The 23622-nt window shown below is 43.1% G+C and overlaps 1 protein-coding gene across 1 annotated transcript in view; it reads right to left on the bottom strand.

Annotated features, from left to right (window-relative positions):
- Window positions 1-23622, bottom strand: part of SPARC (secreted protein acidic and cysteine rich) — a 32702-nt gene that overhangs the window by 467 nt on the left and 8613 nt on the right. Inside the window, exons 2-10 of the mRNA XM_048487783.1 lie at window positions 12557-12626; window positions 10187-10240; window positions 9461-9545; window positions 8522-8643; window positions 7683-7803; window positions 5311-5444; window positions 4495-4643; window positions 3054-3202; window positions 1-307 (exon numbers count right to left, since the gene is read on the bottom strand). The exon at window positions 1-307 is cut by the window's left edge and continues 467 nt beyond it. Of these exons, the coding sequence (XP_048343740.1) occupies window positions 279-307; window positions 3054-3202; window positions 4495-4643; window positions 5311-5444; window positions 7683-7803; window positions 8522-8643; window positions 9461-9545; window positions 10187-10240; window positions 12557-12613 (900 nt within the window). The 5' untranslated portion in view covers window positions 12614-12626 and the 3' untranslated portion in view covers window positions 1-278. The remainder of the gene's footprint in view (window positions 308-3053; window positions 3203-4494; window positions 4644-5310; window positions 5445-7682; window positions 7804-8521; window positions 8644-9460; window positions 9546-10186; window positions 10241-12556; window positions 12627-23622) is intronic.

Below are 23622 nucleotides of genomic sequence, written 5' to 3'. Positions count from 1 at the left end.
GTGGGTCAGAAGTGATGTAGATAACTTAGAACAGAAACAGATTTGTCCCTGTACTGGTATGATCAAATCAAAGGCCTGGCAGAAACACACAGGCAAGAGCAAGGTAATCTAGTGGTATAGATTAGGCTACTAACAACAAATTTCTGTCTTTTTTAGCACCGTTAATATATATGTTTAGATCTATATTAGCACCTTGTCCCCGGTAACACAAATAAAATCCCCAAACTGTTAAAAAAATGAAAGAAAATGTGGAATTGTTGGTAACAGATGAGGAAGGTTTAGATCACGAGATCCTTGTCAATATCCTCTGCAAAAGAAGAAAAGATCATATAAGAACAGAGTTGGTAATTTATTGAGGAATCCAGTCAGTCTTAGTGTGGCTCCCAGATGATCTTTTAAAATTATTAGTAATTAGTTAAGCCAGTAGTTGAATGGATCAGTATTCAGAAATAGCTCCTTTCCCCTTTTCTCCCAATCCAAATAAGCTAAGCTGCTAAGGGATAAAAAAGCAACAAGTATTGTCTGATTTGCATAGAACAAATGGGTGGGTGTATTGATTAACTATATATTTTATTGTGTCTTTTAAATTTTATGTATTTATTTATTTTTATATTGATACCTCGCCCTACCCCCAAAGGGCTCAGGGCGGCTTACAATGACATAAAACCTAAAATCCTACATAAAACTCCTACAAATAACACTGAATAAAAACAAATCATAAAACCATTTAAAACAATCCAACTAAAAACCCCAGATGTTTCTCCCACAGGAGGCTCAGGGGAGATATTGTAATTGGGAAATATCTAGCTAGCTTGATGGAAAGGCCTGGTGAAGCAGCTCCGTTTTACAGGCCCTGTGGAATTGGGTCAGGCTCCACAGGACCCTGATGTTATTCGGCAGCATGTTCCACCAGGCTGGGGCCAGGGCCATAAAGGCCCTGGCCCTTGTTACAGCCAGCTGGATATCCCTCGGGCATGGGACCACCAGTAGATTCCTCTCCACTCTGAGGGCAATATTGGGAGATGCGGTCCTGCAAGTATGTGGGTCCAAGGCCGCTTATGGCCTTATAGGTTAAGTTAACACCAAAACTTTGAAGATGATCTGGTACTCGACGGACAGCCAGTGTAGATATTCCAGGACCAGTGTTATATGGTCTCTGCTGGCTGCTTCTGTAAGCAGCCTTGTGGTTGCATTTTGTACAAGTTTTAATTTCTGGATCAGTGACAAAGGTAGGCCAGCGTAAAGCAAGTTGCAGTAATCTTGCCTGGTGGTGACCGCCGCATGCATGACTGCAGGGAAGCCGGATTGGGAGAGGTAGGGGGCCAACTGCCTAGCCTGGCAAAGGTGGAAAAATGCATTCTGGGCTGTTCTCATAATCTGGTCCTCCAACGAAAGGGTAGAGTCCAAGGTTAAGCCAAGACTCTTCACTTATGAGGCCAGATATTGGGCCTTACCATCTGCCTAGCCTGGCAAAGGTGGAAAAATGCATTCTGGGCTGTTCTCATGATCTGGTCCTCCAATGAAAGGGTAGAGTCCAAGGTTACGCCGAGACTCTTCACTTATGAGGCCAGATATTGGGCCTTACCATCTGCCTAGCCTGGCAAAGGTGGAAAAATGCATTCTGGGCTGTTCTCATAATCTGGTCCTCCAACGAAAGGGTAGAGTCCAAGGTTACGCCGAGACTCTTCACTTATGAGGCCAGATATTGGGCCTTACCATCTGCCTAGCCTGGCAAAGGTGGAAAAATGCATTCTGGGCTGTTCTCATAATCTGGTCCTCCAACGAAAGGGTAGAGTCCAAGGTTACGCTGAGACTCTTTACTTATGAGGCCAGATATTGGGCCTTACCATCTAAGGCTGGCGGTCTCCCCAGCCCCCCAACCCACTGGATTAAGTGTCACACAAAACCCTGTGTCCAGGGTTGGTGGAGTGTCATGAAGCCTGGGGGTGAGCTCATTGAGAACAACAGTTTCCCTTTCCCTCACCCAGGTCTCTGTGACACAAGCCAGGTCCATCTGCTGTTCCTCGAGAAAATCCTGGAGAACAGCGGTTTCATTATTGATGGACCTGGCATTTATCAACACCACTGACAGAGCAGAGTTATTAAGTCCCATCCTGCCACCCACATGCTGCGGGATAGGGCGCTGGTCAGACAGAGAGCAAGCATTACCGCATCTCACTCTCTGCCTATAACATGGCCTGCTCCTACCACTTTCTCTACTTCGCCCTATAATCACTGGGATCCCAGATCCCATCCTGGCCTCTACATGAGGGACAATACACATAGCTCAAACCAATATTACACATGTCCCTCTACACACACTGATAATTTAAAACCTAATGTTTAAAACCTATCATTTAAGTTCCTGGAGCAGCTCGCTCACACACCTTGGAGACATTAAGGTTACATGCATAGAGTTTCCCTTGGGTCCCCTATCCAGGCACTTATTAGATCCAGGGCTAGGCTCGATTGATTTCAAGAAGGCTGCTGCATCATTTGCCTTGAAACCCTAGTTTGGGACAATGGGAAGATGCTCACACTGTAATCCTCTATGGAGAGATTCCAGATATTCTCACTGAAATAAAGTTGCTCTGGCATTGTAAACTGCGTGGAAGGCAGATTGCCTAGGAATCAAATGTAAGCTGCTCTGAACTTCTCAGAGTAAGAGTGGGATACAGGTGAAAGGTGTAACAGAGTGTCAAGAGAACTACCAGTAATTCTACAGTGTTAGCATAGTCCCGTGGTGGTGAACCTATGGCACTCCAGTTGTGTGGACTACAATTCCCATCAGCCCCTGCCAGCATGGCTAGCTTGATGGCCATTCTGGCAGGGGCTGATGGGAATTGTAGTCCATGAACAACTGGAGTGCCATAGGTTCGCCACCACTGGTCAGTACCTCACCAAAAGTATCCCTAGTCATTGGTATCTTTTTTTGTTCTTGAATCCCTAATTCTTGTGATTACCTAGACTTATCATGAGATACCTGGGGTTAGTGGCTGCATTTTTCTCTAGCATCATTTCAGCTGTGGTTTAGAAAGCATCATGGTACTTACTCTCCTTAATGCCAAAGCAGCTGGCCCATTCCTCCAGGGCAATGTACTTGTCGCCATCTAGATCACAGGCCTCAAAGAAGCGAGTGGTGCAGTGTTCCATGGGGATGAGAGGAGCTCTCAAGGGGGCCAGCTCAGTGTGGGACAGGTACCTGCAAGAGATGACAAGATGATCACAATACTCAGAACATGCCAACAGGTTAAGTGGAAAGAATGTCTTCCTTCCCATTGTTCAAAATGGTTACATAAGCAAGCAGGATTAGCCTTGAAGGCACATGCAGGAAAAAAGCAGATGATGATCTCATCACCCCTGACTGCCTCTTCCATCAATTTATACTCTTTGTTTAAAAACCGGAGTAGTTCTCATGTCTGTTCAATGGGCAGGGCTCTGTTTCCTGGATCTGTACTCCTATCAAACCAATAAGAAGAGTTTGAATTTATACCACACATTTCTCTCCTGTAAGGAATCTCAAAGTTGCTTACTAACACCTTTCCCTTCCTGTCTTCATAACACCTTGTGAGCTAGGTGGGGTGAGAAAGTTCTGAGGAACTGTGATTAGCCCAAGGTCACACAACTGGCTTCATATGAAGGAGCAGGGAAACAAATCCAGTTCACCAGATAAGAATTTGCCACTCATGTGGAGGAGTGGGGAATCAAACCTGGTTCTCCAGATCAGAGTCCACCACTCTTAACCACTTCACCACACTGGCTCAGGGGCAAATGTACTGGTTGCCTTTCTCTCCTGTAAAGAGACTCTAGGCACTTTACAAACAAGCACATCAGTTCATGGCACTGGTTTAAGTCAAAGGTGGTTCCCACATTTTCACTTGCTCTCTTTCTCATTCTTGTGGCTAATGGCAAGTTCTTCCTTTTAGTGGGATCCTGATGCATTCGTTGCAAGAGCAAAATGGGTGCTTGGTTGTAGCTCATATTACTCGGTAATGTATGGAATGAGGGAAGTACATGGGAGGGATGAATCATTTCAGAATATCCCACATTAATACCATCAGCTCCAGTGTGTGGAATGGGAATACTGGTACAGGAATTTTGAATACATGAAGCTGCCCCATGCTAAGGTGAACCATTGTTCTTTGATAGTCTGTATTGTCCATTCTGATTGGAAAAAGCTCTCCAAAGTCTCAGGTAAAGGTCTTTCACGTCACCTTCTACTTGATCCTTATTTAAGCAGAGATGCTGGGGCCAGAAACTTGATCTACAGTGAATTATCATCATGGCATGCTAAAACCACTTCTCAAGACAAAACTGACAAGTCATGGCAGGAGCTGAGTGGGTCCATTTTGGACTCTCAGGTCCCAAAGTATTCATTGAGCCATTTGCCTAATGTCTGAAAACAGATGACTCAAATAGATGTGAATTACTTGCCAAGGCTTATCAGAGGTCAGGGGAAGAACCTCTCCTTTGAATAAGCACATAGGTACATACCCATCAACAGGATGCTGGTCAAGCTGACCAAATTGCCAGTGCACAGGGAAGATGTACATGTTGTAATTCTTTTCAAAGTCACGGGCCAGCAGTTCCATGGTGTGGTCACCAGCTTCCAGGCGCTTTTCATTCTCATGGATCTTCTTTACCTATCCAGCAAGATAAAATTTCCATTTTTATATAGCCTGCAACAGGAGCTAAGCAGCTAAAGGAGGCTATACTATAAAAAACATTGGGAGAAATGTGCAGAATGAGATTTGATGCATGCCTTGCTGTCCTAAGATAAGTTTCCATCTGAAATCACTGCTAGAATGCCTTTTTCTGTAGTGGAAAGGTCCACATGGGAGACAATGACTATGAAAGGATTACGTTGTGTTTCATGTTTGGGCAAATAATAGCATTTCACACATTATGTGACAATACATTTAGTTTGCCACAACTAGATATTTCACAGAGATCTGCAGCCAACCCATTCTCTCTGATGGTACTGATGGACATACTGGAATAACTCTTGCTTATGCAAAGGCATGTTTGCTGGACACTTAAAATGTTTAGGCTTACCTCAAAAACTTAGGTGCACAAAGGAACTTTGATGAGGGGCAGGAAATAAATATACAGTAAATAAATAAATACTATTTTTTAAAAGCGCAAAGTGTGAAATAACTTTGGCCTTAATGTGTTCTGTTGGCTTTCATTAGGCAGTAATATGTTCAGTATGAGGAAGAGGTCTATAGATCTTGTCTCTGTATGTTCACAAGGGAAGTATACTTCCAATTCTGTAGACAGAACATGTTGCGGGTATGTACTGTTGCTCACCCTGAGTTTCTGCTTCTCAGTCAACAGGTTGTTGTTTTCATCACGTTCATACAAGGTGACCAGTACATTCTTCAGCCAGTCACGCATACGCAGAGGGAATTCACCCAGTTCAGTATCATGGCAGTCAGGAATTACTGAAATCAACCAGATTAATTCCTTAGTCCAGTCTTTCCCATAGTAACCTTCCAAAAGCTACTAGACCAGTGTTTCTAGCTAGACCCACTTCTAGAATTCCCTGTGACCCTCCTTGGATCATGTAGCAACATATGGCTATCTTCTACAACAGGTTTCATGTGTGTCTGGTTTTGATTTTGTTTTGTGGAGCATGTACTGACTTTTTAAAATCCTAAAATATCAGAATAGACTTTAAGATTAAGTTTAGACAACTACAACATTTTGATAGATCCAGATTCAACTTCTTCCACAAAGAGCAAAGTATAACACTGTTGGTGAGATCTTCATACAACCCTGGAATTCCATTAATTTGAGCACACATTTAAGCAAATATTTCATGGATACTGAACACACATGTAGCCAAGCACTGATGCTGAAAGCACAAAGTTTCTCTGACCCAGTCACTAGTCAGTGTGGCCAGTGTTTGAATAGCTTTTAAAAATGATATTGCTTTAACTGGATTTGTGCTTGGCCATCACTGTCTAAAGACTGGGGGACTTATAGTGCAATCCTACATGGAGTTACTTCAATCTTAAGGCCACTGAAATTAATGAGCTTGAGTGGAATTACTTCATAGGACTGAAGCTAATGTGTTGTCTTCATTGCGGAAGCTTCTTTGTTTTAAAATATGAGACTTCATTAAGCTGAAAATTGGGAAGGGACTGTGGCTCAGTGGTAGAGTATCAGATTGATGTGCAAACAGTCCCAGGTTCAATTTCTGGCATGTGCAGTTAGAATGATCAGTTAGGATGTGATGTGGAAGACCTCTGCCTGAGACCTTGGAGAGCGACTTCCAGTCTGAATAGACAATTCTGACTTTTGTGGCCCAATATAAGGCAGCTTCATGTGTTCAGAATATCCAACCAAAGCCAAATACAGTAGAGTAACGTTGACTATACAGTTTGTGTTCTGGCCTAAGGTAACCCCATGCCTCCAGCTCAGAATTTTGGCAGGGAATCCTGTTTGTGATTTATGCAACTTGTTTTCCAGCTATACTTTGGGAGCTTGTTAGTAATGCAGGACAGCTATAGATAAACCATGAGAAACAGGAAATAACCATTGGCACTGTGTGTTCAACAAACATATGGAGCTACCTTGCCCCAAAGCAGAGAGTAAGCCAGGAAATGCTTGCTAATTAGAAACAATCTCATATATCTCTAGACTAGACTGGTGGTTATTGATAGATATTTGCAATCAGTGAATAGGAAAGGACATTTGGTCACCATTATCACCTGAAGTCAAGATCTTGAAGTAAGAAACACCACAGACTCTAGTAGTGAGAACCTCCACATGCCACTTTAGTACTGGAAATTCACAGGAGGCAGAGACACCTTTCAGCAGAGTTCCATGTGTCTGAGACCAGAAGTTGCCCTATCAGCCCACAGGATACTGAGGCAAGGAATCCAAAGGCGGATTGTGGTGGATGCCAGAATGTCCATCTAGGGGAGAAGACCACTGGGTGCCATTGTGACCTTACATTGCCAGGAGTCACTGGCAAGAAGACAGGACAAAAGGAAAAAAACCCAACTGTGTAATCCAGAAGATTAGCAAAGATCTTCCCTTGAAGCTTCTCTCCTGATTGATCTGCACTGAAGGACCCTTGCCTGGCCAGCTATTTGGTGAGTGTGATGCTCGTTTTCTGTTAGGCAAAATTTGTAATCAATAAAAGCTGGTACTTTGTTTTCCAAGCATTCTGGAGCCCTGTCTCTTCCCTGATACCCAAGCTCATAACAACTCCATAGCATTATTTGTGAAATGATGGGGAAGAATTGGATCTCTTCTCCCTCATCTCCCAGTCTCTCTTAGAGTTTATCGCTAACAAAAATGTAGCTATCAGTCTTTGGGCACAATTCTGGATATTCTCCCATTGTTACAGAATGCCCTAAATGGTTTTCAGTAGGGTTTCTTTTGGAGAATAACTAGTGTGAATGTGGCTTCACATATTAGGATCTTTTAGTATGGTGCCATAAACAATCTGAAGGAAGCCAATTATCCAAGTTCCAGTTGTACAGCTCCTTGTGACTCATTTGTTATCCACTTCCCTGTAGAGTCCCATGCTAGCTTATTTTAGTACAACATGGAAATTATTTGGGTTATTTCTTAGATCACGTAAATGCCACAGCCTGGAAACTCTAACTCAATTCTTGATAAATTACTTTCTAATCCAATTGTTCTTCAGCTCAAGGACGAAAACTTACATTTGCAAGGTCCAATGTAGTCCAGGTGGAGTTTGTGTCCCTTCTTGGTTCCCTCCAAAGTGCATTTGGTGGCAAAGAAGTGGCAAGAGGTGTCATAGGTCTTGTTGTCAGTACCACATACCTTTGCAAAAAAAGAATAGTTGAATTAGAAATGAAAATTTGCTCAAATGTGGTGAGGATCCATTTTTTTCTCTGTTAGTGACTGCAGAAGGCCATTGACATTTTAATAACATTTCTGTAATGCTTCTCAATGGCCAAAGTGACACTCAAAGGAAGGTGCAACATTCAAAAACATTCTAAATAATTTCTAGAATCAAACACTCACAAATACACATTTGAAAGGCCATCAACAATTGTTGAAGGTCTTCAGTTCTTCAAGGATCTTATCAAGTACTTCAATCAACATGCTTTCCTCCTCAGCCAAATATGACCTCTTTTGATCACTGTAACTGTGACTCTTGGATCACTAAGATGGACTACCTTTAGACCTATGACCAAGGCCTTGTGTATAGATTTGTGGAGTGGCATGGTCTACCATCCTGCAATTGTTTCCAGTGACATATGAAATTTATGGTCGCATGATTAGGGTGGATAATGTGGTTACATACCAGAGTTGTGACTCAAGGCATCCTAGGATAGGCATTGCTCTTGTACAAAATCATGATTTTTCACCCTAACTATATGGGTGGAAATTGCATATATTATTGGGAGCAGCATAGGAGCAACCTCAAGATAGCACCAAGGGCTCCATGTATGAGCAGCCACTGTTCCCTTGTTTGTTGCTGTATTGCCCTGGGTTCACTTATCTGTATCTTGAATCGTAAAAAGTCTCTTCTCACCTTCTCAAACACTGCAGTGCTAGCAGGGCAGTTGGAAGGATTCTGGCAGACACACATAGGGTTGTTTTCTTCATCTACTTCACAGACTTTGCCATGCTTGCAGTGATGGTTCTGGCAGGGGTCTAAGTGGGATCAGAAAAGCAATGTGAGAAGCCAAAAAATGCCTCATAAAAACCTGGAGCACTGATCATAGAGACATGTTCTCAGACTTTTCACAAAGAGCAGTGTCCGAGATGTCCAGCTTATAATTTGCTTGGCTCACTGGGTGAAGATATGGTAAAAAGAATGTTTATGTGGTCAGGCAAAGTCCATTATTTTGAGTTTGTTACAGGCTAAGGTTAGAAGAAAACCACCAGAACCGCTCTATCAGATTGGCAAATTAAATTATAAATGGCAGAAGTTAAATCGTATGTCTAATGTACTTCAAACATTTGCCATTTGATTGACCAATAAATCCTTTAAAAGGTAGTAACAGTGAAAAAATCATGGCTGAATATTTCAGTGGCCTCAGATGAAGTATGTCCTGCATGACCAGTTCTCCCCAATCTCTTTTCAAATGGGAAATGTCTCTCTTTTAAGTCTCTTTGAGCCACATGGGAAAACTGGATACAAATATTTTAATAATTAATTAAACAAACACATAAAAAAGATGGCAGTGCTCAACTCAAACCAAGGCCTCAGTGATGGGGGCAAGGGCTTGTTAAAAGGTCAATACTCCCTGCCATCATTACCATGGCTCAGAGACAGATCTGTCTGATTGAATAGCATTGCCAGTAGGGCAGGAATTCATTGCTCCCTTGCTCAGCTTCCTTCTGGCTGCGGGTGGCCCTCCACTGGAAATTTTTCTGGTCATTTAAAGGGCCAGTCTACCCTGACATGTCTGCAGCAAGCTTTTACTTCTGAGCAGTGGAGGTTGGTATTAGATGTGAGATGCCTTACGTTCGGAAGCCACCTCCTCCACATCCACAGTAGGCTCTTCAAATTCACCAACCTCCACCTGGACTGGATTAACGCCTACAGGTTCCTAAACAGAAAAAAATGGGGAAAAGTCAGTTAGAACTGTGCTCTTCTGCAACATGGATACCAAGTCCATAAATGCACATTGTTAGTAAAAGCCCAGGAAGGTCAGAGCAAGGGAATGTTTCAGTTCTTAGTTGCTCTTACTAAATATTGGTGACTTCTAATTATCAGTAGAGTTAATTTTGTTGAAAGCAAATGCTACACCACTGCCCCAGGCAAAGTGAACTTTGTTCCATCCTCCTCCTGTCATTTGTTGCATGGGGGCAGGTAATTGCATTTGCCTCTCTAGGAAGTTTCCCTCTGCAACTTCCTTCCTTTGTTCTGCACAAGGGAGGCATTTAATGAAAAGTGTGAGGAGAAGGAGGGAGTGAATGGGACCTAAATACCCTTTGGCTCAGAGCTTGCCAACTTATGGATATGACAACAACTTGAGCCCCCCCCCCTCCGCCCCCTGAGCAGTTGAAGGACAGATTTAAAAAAACCAGGCCGGTGCCAATTATCCATATGCCATGTTTGCAAACGCTTTGTTTCTGATCAAAGCGATGAAGCCTGGATTTGACAATTGATGACTGGAGCCAATTATGTTGGCATGCATGGAGAATGTTGCAGGTCAAAAATGAGAGTCAGTGTTGTATAATATCTTACCTCTGTTACAAGATCATCTACCGCTACGTACATATCCTCTGACACATCCTCCTGCTGAAAAAAAGCAAAAAGGAGATAATGTTTCCCATTCTCCTGTGTTACCAATTCCTTCTTTTTCCGCTCCCTGTTTCAGTCATTGGACAGGTGTACACAAACCTCCTTGCTGGCCACACCCAAGCCCTTTCATCAGCTAGGCCTGCCTTCCTCAATAGACGGAAATGATAGACTTTTTAGTATAATTCTTCCCTTTGCCACTGTCAGATCCAAATAGGACTGGTGTTAGACGGGAGTTAGTCAGTAAGCTCTTTATGGCCAAATGCACAAGGTCTTTGATGCATAATGAAGGCCAGTGTTTGCCATGGCAAGTTTCCTTGTACAGATGTATTTTTTGGAGTCCCACTTTCACTTGCCACTCTCTCCATCGCAAGCAAAACCACTTATACAGTTTGATTTAAATACTGCTTTACCACCGGAGTGGGGCAAATTTGCAGTGGGCACATCTTCTCTCCACCCATGGCCAAACTTCCCACTCCTTTGCACTGTTTTGCACACCTTCCCCCTCACCTCCCCCCTTCATGCTATTGGCTCCTTCCTGCTTCCCTAAGTGCAGTGATCAAGAGATTGAAAGATCAATCTCTCATATTTATAGTGGCAACGGGGAGGGGGGGAGAACCCCCCATCTCTGTCTAATGTATGTGTTCAGTCTTTCCTCCACCAGCACAGCCTCAGTTGCCAGGTGCCCCGGAGCCTTCTACCTCCCCCTCCCCTCCATGCTGTTGGCTCCTTCCTGCTTCTCCAAAGTGCACATATGGAGAGATCAAGATATCGCTCTTTCGATATAAAATAACAACAGAGACTTTTTCCCAACAAACAGTACAAGAAGGTGTCTTTTGGGCTACACCTTACCTCCCCATGCTCTGCTTCTGCCTCCCAGTGGCAGGAAGGGCTCTGTTTTAAAACAAGCCTGTCTTTTCCCATCTCTTGTGATGGTGGCAGAGATACATAGTGTGTGTGGGGAGGGGGAAAGGGAGGGAGGAGAGAATATCAACTCTGCCCCTTTAAGGTTGTTGATGGGCGGAGTTAAAAAAACCATGAGAGAACCAGAGGCCTCTTTGAGACTTTCAAGCAGCTGCAAGGCACTGAACTGCCTCCTCATGTGTCAACAGAGACATGCAAAGAGAGCCCATTACATGCCCACTGCGCAGAGAACAGGTTTGAGGTAAGTGTTCCATGCATAAGGGCCTATGTCACTTGTATTTGAAAAGCAGCCTTACCCCATCTCATGCCTTACTGTTGAAGGCACTCAAGTACCCTAGACCAGACTTATGAACATAATCAGTTCACAAGCAGATTCTGACCAGTGTCTGGTTGACAACCAGGCTCTTGTTGCCACCTTTATTTCCTGACAGATCCTGGGCTTTTAAAAGATGGTATGGCCAGGGGTGTATCTAGAGTGGGGAAGGCAGGACATGTGCCCCAGGTGCAGCCCTTCAAGGGATGTCAGCCCATGCCCTGAAGTCTCTGGGAGTGACTGTGTCCCACCCCCGATCTCCACGTGGAGTTTAGGGGCAGGCATGCAGTTGAATGCTGAACCTGGCCAGCATTCAACTAGGTTTACCCTGCTCTGCCGTCAAACTCCGGGTGGAGTTAATGGATGAGGCATGCCTGTTTGACCTCGAACTTGAACCCAGGCTAAGCTTAACATCAAACTGAGCACTCAGTTTGACCAGCTCAGCTTTATTCTGCTGGCTCCACCCCCCAGCTCCATCTCTGGTCAGGTGGATTCAACAATTCTTCTCTCCCCCCAGGCTGGTGAGGGAGGAGGGTATATCCATTGGCTTTCTGCCTGTTGCTCAGTAGCTCGAGTTGTTGAACCTCAGTTATAAAACAAAGTAGGCAAAGTCAGAGAAGAATCAAATATCAAAATCCTCCCATGGCTGTTTGCACTGCTTCACTCCCAGCCTGCCTGACTGCAGAGCCTGAGGGACCTTTTATCACCAGCCATTCTTTCTACAGAAACATGGTGGAAACAAAGTGGAAAAGTGTGGAGTTCAGAGATGTCTTTCTGCCTTTTCCTTTTTTTGCAGTGAGTATTTGGAGGTTTCTGTGCTCAGGTGGACGTGTAGAGTGAACCATACTCTTTCAAACCAGTCCCTCAGAATTCAAGCAGTCCATCTACATGTCTGCCTGCTGCTGCACAAATTGTTTATCACTCTGTGAACATTTCTTATAGCAAGCTCCATAAGTGGCCAACTCTGTGTGATGTGTGTATGATGTGAAACTTTGGCTTTAACATGATCTGTAAATGCTGCTGCTCTGGAGCAGGAGCAAGGAAACCTGTTGTAAGAAAGAGATACATTCATTACTTACCGGTGCTGCCAGGGCTTTCCCTGCCAGGCAGAGAAGGAAGAGAACCCAAGCCTGCATCTTTCAGTGAAGCCTGAGTATGAAAAGGAAAGAAGATAACTTGAATGATTGGAAATAATATCTTATAGATTTTATTTTATTTTGTGCTATATTTTAATAATAACTATGGGTGTTAGCATGTAATAGGATAGTATTACAATTATTATCTGTTTTTAAGGGCTCAGCGACATCAAGCTTATCATGTTGGTGGATTCCTCACAGCACAAATATAATGTCTTTAGGATGTTGTAAAAAGTGTTTTGGGGAACAACATCATACAACCCTCTTCCGCCAAAATGAGTTCAACCCAGGTTTTCCAAAAATCGCTAAACTAGCAATCTTTTACCCAACCTAGGTTGAAGACAATTCCTGCCTGCTGAGCAAACACAAGCAGGCAGGAAACACTTTATTTCTCCTGCCTAAACCTCTTACTTCCATTTCTGCCGCTCACACCCGCCATTTTGTGTGTTACAACAGATTCTCCTTGAGGATTCCCCATGGAGGCAGAGGCATATCAGGGGGGAAATGGCGTCCAGGGACAACATATTTTCCAGGCGTCCCCACACCCCTCACTGTGCTTGGGGGTGGGGATTGGGGGCATGGCTCAGGGGTGGCTCAGATGGACCCCACAGCAGCAGGCCAGCTCCTGGGCCGCACACCACCAAGCCCTGCCCCCGGTCTCCCTGCAGGCCAGCTCCTGCTGTCCCCAAGGCCTGGGGCAGGCAAAAGCGAGCCTGGGCAGAGGCTGGGAGGCGAGCCTTAGGGGGTGGGGGCGCCCACCACTGAGCATTGCTCCCCCGCCTCCCTGCAGGTTGGCTCCTACCATCCCCAGGACCTGGGGAGGGCAAAAGCCGACCTGCATGGAGGTGGAGCCACCCACTGCTTAGCCCTGCTTCCACCTCCCTCCTGGGTCAGCACGGGGAAGGAGGGGAGGCAATTTTGCACCACCCCCCGCTTTTCCACCTGGAGTCATTTCACCCCCTATCCCTGTGGGCAGTACACCACTACATGGAGGTTTTCTCTGCTTGCAGCTCATCCATACACAATTCTGCTGTGAAAAATAGATGAATAAAGTTTGTTTTGCTTAGTGATCCCACACCCTTGTTGTTTTTTTCTTTTTTTCTGTTTTAAGGGTTGTCTGCAAAGTTACAGTGACACGATTAGAGATGCTGCAACATGCACTTATTTTGTTTTGCCGTAGTTTTTCAGACATTCCCCTTCTTAAAAAAGGCAAATATAACAAGTGCATGAGATCACTGGGCAAAATAAACTTTATTCATCTACTTTTTATAGCAAAGTCATGCACAGATGAGCTGCAAGCAGAGGAAACCTCCATGGGGAATCCTCACAGAGAATCTGCTGCAGCACACAAAATGGCAAGCGCAACTGTGAAACTGACAAGAGCTTTGTGCAGCAGGTGGGAAAGATCTGTTTTGGCTTGCAATGCTTGTGTTCTCCTGTGCTGTGGGAACACAGAATGCCAAAACAGGTCTTTCTATAACATCCTAAAGATGTCATATTTATGCTGTGTGGAATCCACTATTGATTAGCATCCCTAAGGGCTCCTCTTCAAAAAAGTGTTTGGAGTCTGCGCCGATCAGCTTCTGCACAAACCCCACTGAAGGCCACTGGTAGCCAGATTACAACTAGAATAGTCTCCTCTGGGAACTACACCAATGCTTTTAAATGCACGAAGCTTCTCATGAAGACTGAAGTCCTAAGGACATTTTGGGAGATCAATGCCCTTGCTTAGTGCTGCTTTAGATCCTGCTGTAAGGCTGAAACAGCTGTTTCTCCTACTCAGCTCCTCAGTTGGTCCTCTCCTGTTACTGTGCTGTGCCTAGCAGGACTCCAGTTTTGTTCCACAGCAAGTAGACAAGAAAGACTGAAGATTCAAAGGTGTGGGAACCATCTCCAGCAGAGGATTTGTATATACTAGTTTACCTTTCGATCTATCATTTATAATCTGATCTCTGCTAATGCAGAAAAAAGAACCTGACAGTGGGTTTTTGAAACTTGCTTAGGATAACACTCTTTCTTAAGCAAAAGCATATCCTTCTAAGCCTATGGAGAGTGCAACTCAGTTTAAGATTGTGCTGTTAATTTCAAGGCTCTAAAGTGGACCTTTTGGGAAGCAAGGAAAATAAATATCCCGAAGTGGGTTTCCTCCCATTGATTATAGCTGCACATCTATTTTAATGCTGAAAAAAAAAATAACAGAAATTGAGAAAATAATTCAGAGATCATGAAAGGTGGATAGAAACCCACAATAATACTGAATTTTATCCTTATGGGGAGAGGAATTGTTTCCACAGGTTTAAAGGGAACCATTCCCCACCTCCCACCCCTTTGTGGAATTTACATTTTCACAAATCTCCTTTGAAATGCCATGCAATTTAGTATGTAACAGCCAGTCTTTCAACACCAGACAGAAGAATGTACAGCTGCAGGAAACATTAGAATACCATAGCTGGGAGAATACAAAAAGAGCAATCCTGTCTCTACTTGTAGAAGACTCAAATGCAGAACAGGATGTAGATTTGGAGGTGAGGGACTATAATATGTAGCTACATTTATGCTACTTTTAACTTGAGGTAGAAAAGAAAGGATGGCCTCAGAGCTGTAGGATTTGGCCTACGCATAGTGTAATCCCATTACAAATCTACAGCGTTGTCAGACCAGCGTTATCTTTGTCTTAATCCCTGCATGTGATTGCTGTCACTGACTTTTTCCTTTATTTTGTGTTTATATCCCACCTTATCCCAGCCAAAGGCTGGGCTCAGGGCAGCTCACATACAAACAATATAATACAATAAAATTCACCCCAATAACAATTAAAACTCAACTCTTAATATAGAATTTGAAAAGCTTTGGCACCAGTAAAATTTCCAGGTACATTTTCTAACTGGGGGATCGTGTAGGAAAAAAAAACATATCAAACTAAAATGCCCCCAGAACCTACCTTATTCAATAAAAAGGGGAAGGGGATGGGAAGAAAAGTGGAGGGGGTGGAAGGAAGCAGAGGGGGGAAGGGGAGGCCAGTCAAGATGGCCGAACCATAGCTGTCTCAACCATAGGCCTGGTGGAACATCTCTGTTTTACAGGCCCTGCAGAATTACACTATATCTCACAGGGCCCTGGTCTCAAGTGACACAGAGTTCCACCAGGTTGAGGTCAGGGCTGAAAATGTCCTGGTCCTAGTTGAGGCCAGCCAGATGTCCTTCATGCCAGGGACTTCCAAGAGGTTACTTCCGAAGGAGTGTAGCACTTTCCAGGGGTAATAGTGGGAGATGGGGTCCTTTAGATGCTTGTACAGTACCTTACAAATAAATGGAAGTCATGAGACCCCTTTTGTTTTTTTTAGTATTCTGAGGAAATTCTGACCACGGGATACTTTTATCAGTAAACTAGTCACAAATCATCAATGGACCAAGGTTGACTTTTATATTTGGAAGAAGAACTGAATGGCTTCAGCACTTTAATGCTAAAAGTGTTTTTGCTGTACATTTTTTATTGGAGTGTGTGTCATATTTTAACTTCACATAAAATGCATATCACATAGTCAAAACAGTGGAAATGTCAGTGTGGAAATGAAGTGATTAAGCTCCATCTGATTCACACAGGTCATTTTTTGAATAATCACAACTGCAGGTAGGGGACTGATTTGCAATTCCAGGACTTCCCCCAGTCTGTAAAATGTCCTCATTTATGCCTACCTCTCACTTGGAACTGGACTGTTGCACCTGATTGTGGTGACAGACGCAAAAATTCAAGTTCTATCATTATAAGCAAGTGCGGAGAATAAGAAGGAAGTTTTACTTGTACTTCCTATCCAGAAGCATAGATGGGCAGGTGTGTGTAGGGCACACTCCGTGTTTTCTGCCAACCTGTGGCCCCAATCCCTCCCTCACGGCCTCCCATTTACCTTTTCCGGCCAGCAGAAAACAGCTTTCTACTGGCTGAAAATGGGCCAGGGTGGTGGGGCAGGGCCAGGCCTGGCGAGGGGCTCAAGGTGATTTTTGCGTCCCCCAGGCATGCGCCCGGTGCAATACACACATCCCTTGTAGCTCCGCCACTGTTCCTACCCCCCTGCATTAGGTTAAAAACTGCCTAAAATTTCCATGGGCAGAAGGGCAAATCCTATTTTTCCCCTTCTCTCTGCAGTCCAAACTCCCCTACGAAAACGCTGTCCTTGGGGAACAGGATTCTGCCAAGCAATAACTTGTTGAAAGCCTGGCACAGGACAGAGGAGTCAGAGAAAATGGCCACCTTTCATCTGTGGAACGTTTAGGCAGGAATCCAAGCCACTCTGTTGGCCAAAAGCCTTTCTTGGTTTCTGGGTCTCTTTCAAAACAAGTGCTGGCCTTGGCTAAATCAAGTAGAAAATCCGAGTCTGATTTCAGTCTTTGCTTTGGTACTGCTTTGTCTAAAACAGTTTCAAACAAGAAGAGACTTCAGTTCTTGATCCTGCCTCAGTTGGTTGCTAGGATTCATGGCTCTGGTCAAGAGCCTTATTTTCATGAACCCAAAGTAAGATGGGCAACTTTCTCTTCTCTGTAGGGTTGGTGACCTCCGGATGGGCCTGGAGATTTTCTGGAGCTAGAACTCAGTTCCAAGTTAGTTCCTCTAGGGCAGTGATGGCGAACCTTTTCGAGACCAAGTGCCCAAACTGCAACCCAAAACACACTTATTTATCGCAAAATGCCAACATGGCAATTTAACCTGAATACTGAGGTTTTAGTATAGGAAAAACAGTTGGCTCCAAGGCGCGTGTTACTCGGGAGTAAGCTTGGTAGTAGTCAGTGGCTTTGCTTTGAAGCAACTGTGCAACGTTTCGAATAGGTGAATCATGAACCTAGGATTTACTCAGAAGCAAGCCCCATTGCCAGCAACCAAGCTTACTCCCAGGTAAAGGATCACGCTTTAGTTCTTCTCATGAAAATCAGTAGGGTTTGACAGAGCTTAACAGGGTTACCTACACTGCTTCCCCAAAACTAGGTCTTAGGTTTAGTGCTAATAATCTCCCTGAAATAATTGCACTATTATCACATGACGAGCTCTGTGCCCACGTGCCCACAGAGAGGGCTCTGAGTGCCACCTCTGGCACCCATGCCATAGGTTCGCCACCACTGCTCTAGGGCACTGCATGGTATTATATAGGTTCTACTCCCTCTCCAGGCTCCGCCCCCCAAATCTCCAGATATTTCTCAATCCAGAATTGGTAGCCATTTTTCTTCACCATATCTAATGTAAATATATATGTGTAAGGTGGTATAAACTATGGAGAAGAAACAAAATAGTTGTTATGCCTGGCATGCAGACAAGAATCTGTATGTGTGGCAGAAGTTAGACACTTCTGAGAAACAAAAGAGCTTGTCTTCTTATGCTGTAAAATGGCAAATGAACTTTACATGAATTGTCTTGGCTGCTGGCAAAGCCACTCACAGTGTACTGATATACTAACACTTTCTATCATGGAATCACTGCCAGACTGAATATCATGAGAGCAGCAAATGGCTCCACTACAGCTCAGATAGCATCTTTTGTTCATTAATCACTTCCTGCTTTGAACAGGGAAGGGACATCTGTAAGAGTATAAAACAGATGTGCAAGGATGAACTTGATAATCTTCCAGAAATGGAAGTTTTGTACTTGTGGTAGTAGATTCGTGTGGCTGAGCATGAAGACTGATGCAATACAAAAACCTGGCTGGTAATTAATTCTTCAGCTTCAGTGTAAGCCTAGCTTTCTCTTGGCTTCACAACTGAAATCAGTAATGAAAAATCAAATGTTCATACAGCTCTCGGACTTACAAATTCTTTCCCTGGCTTCTGCTGCAAATGTGAAGCAGCATGTTTTTCAGAGCTTAACCCTGGACAGAAAAGGCAGGTTTGGATGGAATGCAATGAGAGCACTTCCAGGTTGATTCTGCCACTTAAAAAAAATTACACCTGTCTTCATTCTGCCATCCCCTGTAGCAAGCTGCAACTGAGGAAGACGTATCAGTAGTTCTCTAGCTGTCTGTGAAGTTCCACAACTACATAAGATGGATGAGTAACCCGTGGACAGCTAGATTTGAGTCCAGTAGTATTTTAGACACTAACAAGATTTTTGGGGTATGAGCTTTTGGGAGTCAAGCTCCCTTCATCAGATATGGAGGATGTGGACAGAAGATGGGGAATATTTCCCACTAATGGATAATTTAAAAAATGAAAACATCCTTCTTACATACTGAACTATAAGGCTGCACCGAAATGTGAGAGTTCTGAGCCCACCCAACATTATAAACATATTCCCATTAGGCACAGCCTCAAACAGTTAAAAAAATCTTTGGAATAATTTATGGTTAAGAAATGTGATAATTGAGCTTTTTATGTTGAAAACTGTCAGCTTGGGGTGGGGGGTGAGAAAGCAAGCTTTGATACAAACAGATTGCAATCCACTGCATCCTTTCTTGGAAATAAATCTTGTTGGTCGCAGTGGAGTTTACTTCTAAATAAATATGCATTGGGTGGTGCAGTCAGTCACTCATAACTGAGGTCTGCTTTCAAATCTGACAAGTCACAAAGAAGTTGATATGCAAGTATCACATTTTGAACTGCAAATTACCAATTCAAAATATGGCATGCAGATATGTATAAGCATATTTGAAAAATGAAAACATAGATGATTTTTGGTAACTCTTCAATGTATTTTAGATGTATTTTGGATTGAATATAACTGTTTCTTCTGTTATTTTTAAATCAGATTGCAACGGAATCTCAAAATAAACTCAATGCCTTTGAATTTTCCCTTCATGTTTACATCTGCAGTGGGCTTTACAAATATTTACACTGAAATCTACAGAAAAATATTCATATTGCAGCCTCTGTATTTATCTGGAGGACCACTTGCTATTCTACTCTTCATTTATTTTTACATGATGTAGTACATTTGTTCATGTGATAGAAATATACCCATCCATATGGATATTAATGGGGTTCAGATAGAAATCATGCAGTATAGTTTTCCACCAAATTATAAACGTGGCTGTCATTTCAGCTTTACACATACTTTCTGGTTAGAAGCCGTGGCTAGACACAGATAGGATGGGGGATTCATTTCACTTTCACTTGGCTGCTGTCTAGTGCATACAGCATTTTCCTCCCCCCACCTTCAGTACACCAAGTCCCTTCCTCTCTCCTTTATTTGCTCAGGAGGCTGCTGAAAGCATCCTCCATGGCTGCCAAGACCCAAGCTGAGGTCAACAGCTCTTCCCCTTTCAAAGGGCACTGGGTGTGTGTGTGTATGTGGAAAAGTACAGCTGAATCTGGCAGTTTCCCTCATCCCTGATTTATAAGGGCTTTTCTTCTGCTTTTTCTTTCAGAGCTTTTTGGCCTTGCTTTCTATTCATATCCAGTTTAGATGTTCTCTGCATAGGTTGGTAGGTTTGAGTGGAGTGTCAAGGGGGTGTATTCCAAAACCAAGCCCCCCTCCCCATATCAACGTTTGGACTGAGACTTAAGCAGCAGCCCCTGCCCCAGAGAACATCAGATTTCAACAAGAGGGTCTGAGCTGGGGTTTTTGAGTCAATCTGAGAACAAGCCAGCAAATACTCAGAACTGCCACTGCTGTATTTGGAGGTAGAAGGGACATGCATAAACTCTCTGAGCAAACAAGTTTTGCATAAATGTCAAGTTCCTCAAGACAGGAAGCAGAGGTTATTTTATAAACAAAATGCAAAGAAAAGCCTCATTAACTAATGTTTTAGTGTGGAGTTGCCCAAAGGTTTTGGCTCTGATGCTGGCCAGCAAGGCCCTTGATGCTTTGCAATGGAGTGATGTCTTATAGGAAGAATCTGCTTCAAAACCATCAAGCAACAACCTGTAAAAAAATTGCTTGAGACATGCTGTCAGGGACATTTCTAAGAAAGGGCCTAAAGTCCAGAACATGTTTTTCAAGACTGATCTCCAATACTTCATCAGTACAACCTCCTTTTTCAAGCCACTGCAATTCCAGTTCCAAAGGAATAAACTGAAAAACCAAAGAGCTATGTACTCTGTTTAAGCTTTCAACATTTCTCTGTCTATGGTTTGCAGTGCAATTCTAAGCAGTTACACCCTTTGAAGCCCATTGACTTCAATTAATATAGAAAGGTGTAACTCTGCTTAGGACTGCACTGCTAGTCATCAGGGGAAGCACATCTTCTGATAATATTGAAATATCAATAATTTCAGATGACAAACATTTACTGATAGGTGACCAAGTTACTGCCTCTATAGAAAAACCAAGGTCAGTGCTTAGTGATTCTGTGGTGATCCCAAGATTCAAAAGTTTGCTTTAGATGAGATTCTTAAATTTTGAACTAAAAAGATTGTTTCTGAGCATGTGAATAATCACAGCTATTTCCCCTCTGGAAATTCTGCTTCAAAAGGCATAGTTTCTAAATGTTCTACCACCACCACCTTGCCCAGTGCTGATGTAGCTACTTAACCAATGAATTGTTATGCAGTAGTGGTAGAAGCCACTCGATTTACTGGAAGACCAAGCTTTGAATATCTCAGAAATTGAGATATTTCTAATCACCATAGCTTGTTTGCACATCATTAAGATGATCTGCATACATATTGCATTACTGCAGTCTAGGCTTAGCAGCTGAGTGCTTGCAACCAATGGGTATTTGGGGGCAGGGAAATTAAAATGCTGTGCTTTCAAACTATAGTGTTTGAGCGGATCCCTAGAGTGTTATGACAGTGTCGCTTCCGGGTTCATGCCGGAAATAATGTCACAATGTCGACACAACATCAGCTTAATGTACTGTCAAAGGCTTTCACGGTCAGAATCACTGGAGTGTTGTGGGGTTTCTGGGCTGTATGGCCGTGTTACAGTAATATTTTCTCTTGACGTTTTGATCCTCTGAAGATACCAGCCACAGATGCAGGCGAAACATCAGGAGAAAATGCTACTGGAACATGGTCATACAGCCCGGAAACCTGATAACACTCCAACATCAGTTTACTCACCATTTCCTCCTACTGCTATACCAGGCAGGACTAACCAGGCTAAAGGTGGGAGGTCTCCTGCTACAGCCTCCCCACTTCATTCAGTTACTTAGGCTGGTAGCCAGATTTTTTTTTTTGCTTGTTAAGTGAAGGGCCACCCTGTTGTGAGTTAAGACACAGTTTATTCTTTGAAATAATTATTGACATATTCGACAGGAGTAGTTGAGGTTTTATTATAAACATAATCAAATACATCTATAGAGGAATATACACACACTGCTTTTGCAGAGATAGCAACAAACTGCTTTCACAGCTGACGGATAAGACATACTACTTTGTCTTAGCTGTTCCTCATGCAGAGTACAGAATCCCCTTTAGCACAATCTACCCTAGGCCGTGAAAGTGGGAAAAGAAACAAAGCATCAGTACATCTACACTCTAGAAATTAGGAATTCCAAGATGAACCTTAAGATCTCCAACAACCCAGTTTTCTTAAAACCCTAAAAAATCCAGAAGTAAAAGTTAACTGTAAAGACATCACAAAGTAGTCACTGGGCTATGCTGTCAAGATTCCATTTCTTCTTCCAGCTAGACAGGCAGTAAAAAGGGGGTGCTTCATATTGTGATTAAAAATGACTGTTTTAAGATGTACAAAAGTATTGTGTTGGCTATAAAGAGAGGTGGGATTTTGCATGCCAGCTGTGTTCTGCCACCCAATGTGGTAAGAGCCACTGAGCACTCAGCAAACTCCAGGTGCCATCTGCTTGCGTCATAGTAATATCTGTAGACAAACACCAAATGCAATTCCAACACAAGAACGTTTAAAAAGAGGAATTAACAAGATGCTTGTCTAAGCATCGAAAACTGCAACCCTTTGCACTGTTACTTAAGAGTAGGCCCCACTTATTGCACTGGGGTTTACTTCCAAGTAAATATGCATATGGTCATGTTAATCTTCATTTCTTAAAGGGTAGTTAACTCTGGGTTGGGAAATTCATGGAGATTTGGGGGTGCAACTGAAGAGGCCCTGGTTTGGGAGAGGAGAGACCACAGCTGGGTATAGAATCCCCCATCCAAATCAGCTATTTTCTCCAGGGAAGCTGATCTCTCCCATCTGGAGGTTGGCAACCCTAATTTTACTTGAGTAGGAACAACTAAAAACATGCGGAGAGGCCTTCCTTGGCCTTCAGCTACAGAGTCACTTAGAAATTATGACAAATCTAAAGAATCATGACAAAAAGACAACGAAAAAAAACTCATTGCACCAATGAGTACAAGGTGCCAATTGTTAACCTATTGATTCCAACAATTACCCAAACGCAGTTTTGAAGTAATTTTGATGCAATATATTTACCAGGCAATATTTATATAGCTAGTGTGATTATTTTACAAGGCAAACTGTATCAATAGCTGGGATTATGTGATCAAGCTGAACACAATTACAAGAATTACAGAATGTAGATAGAAGAAAATTCTTCTATAGAAATGGAAGATTTTTAATCCCTTTTATCCTCACAACAACCTTGTGAGGTAGAACAGGCTAAGAATATGTGACTGGCCCAAGGTCACCCAGCAACTGTCCATGTCAGAGAAGGGATTCATATCTAGGTCTTCCAGATCATTTTGTGACACTCTAATCCCTGTACTAAACTGTCTCATTACAACATTTCAAAATTCATATTAACTCCTCCGTTGCTCTTTCCTCAGTATGTGAATATACCATTCTAATCTCCTTTCAGTGGTTGGCGAAAAGGAAACTTGAAAAAAATATTTAAAATATTCAAGGAAGTTTAGATAAGGAAACACAGGCCCTTTCCACACAAACCTTTTAAAACGTTTTGAGGCAGGAAATAAATTGTTTCCTCCATTGAGTCCTGTTATACAAATACTGCCCAAATAACTTTGTTTATCCCTGTGACAAACCTGGTCATTTGAGGAGGTTTCATGTGATCCTTTTCCCTCTACTCCACAAGGGCTGGTAACCCCACAAGGGTTGGCACCCTCCACCTTTAGGTGGCACCTGAAGTTCTCCCACTATTCCAACTGGTC

Source organism: Sphaerodactylus townsendi, linkage group LG03 (genome assembly GCF_021028975.2).
Source record: "Sphaerodactylus townsendi isolate TG3544 linkage group LG03, MPM_Stown_v2.3, whole genome shotgun sequence".
NCBI lineage: Eukaryota > Metazoa > Chordata > Lepidosauria > Squamata > Sphaerodactylidae > Sphaerodactylus > Sphaerodactylus townsendi.
This window is presented reverse-complemented; position numbering and strand designations above follow the sequence as displayed.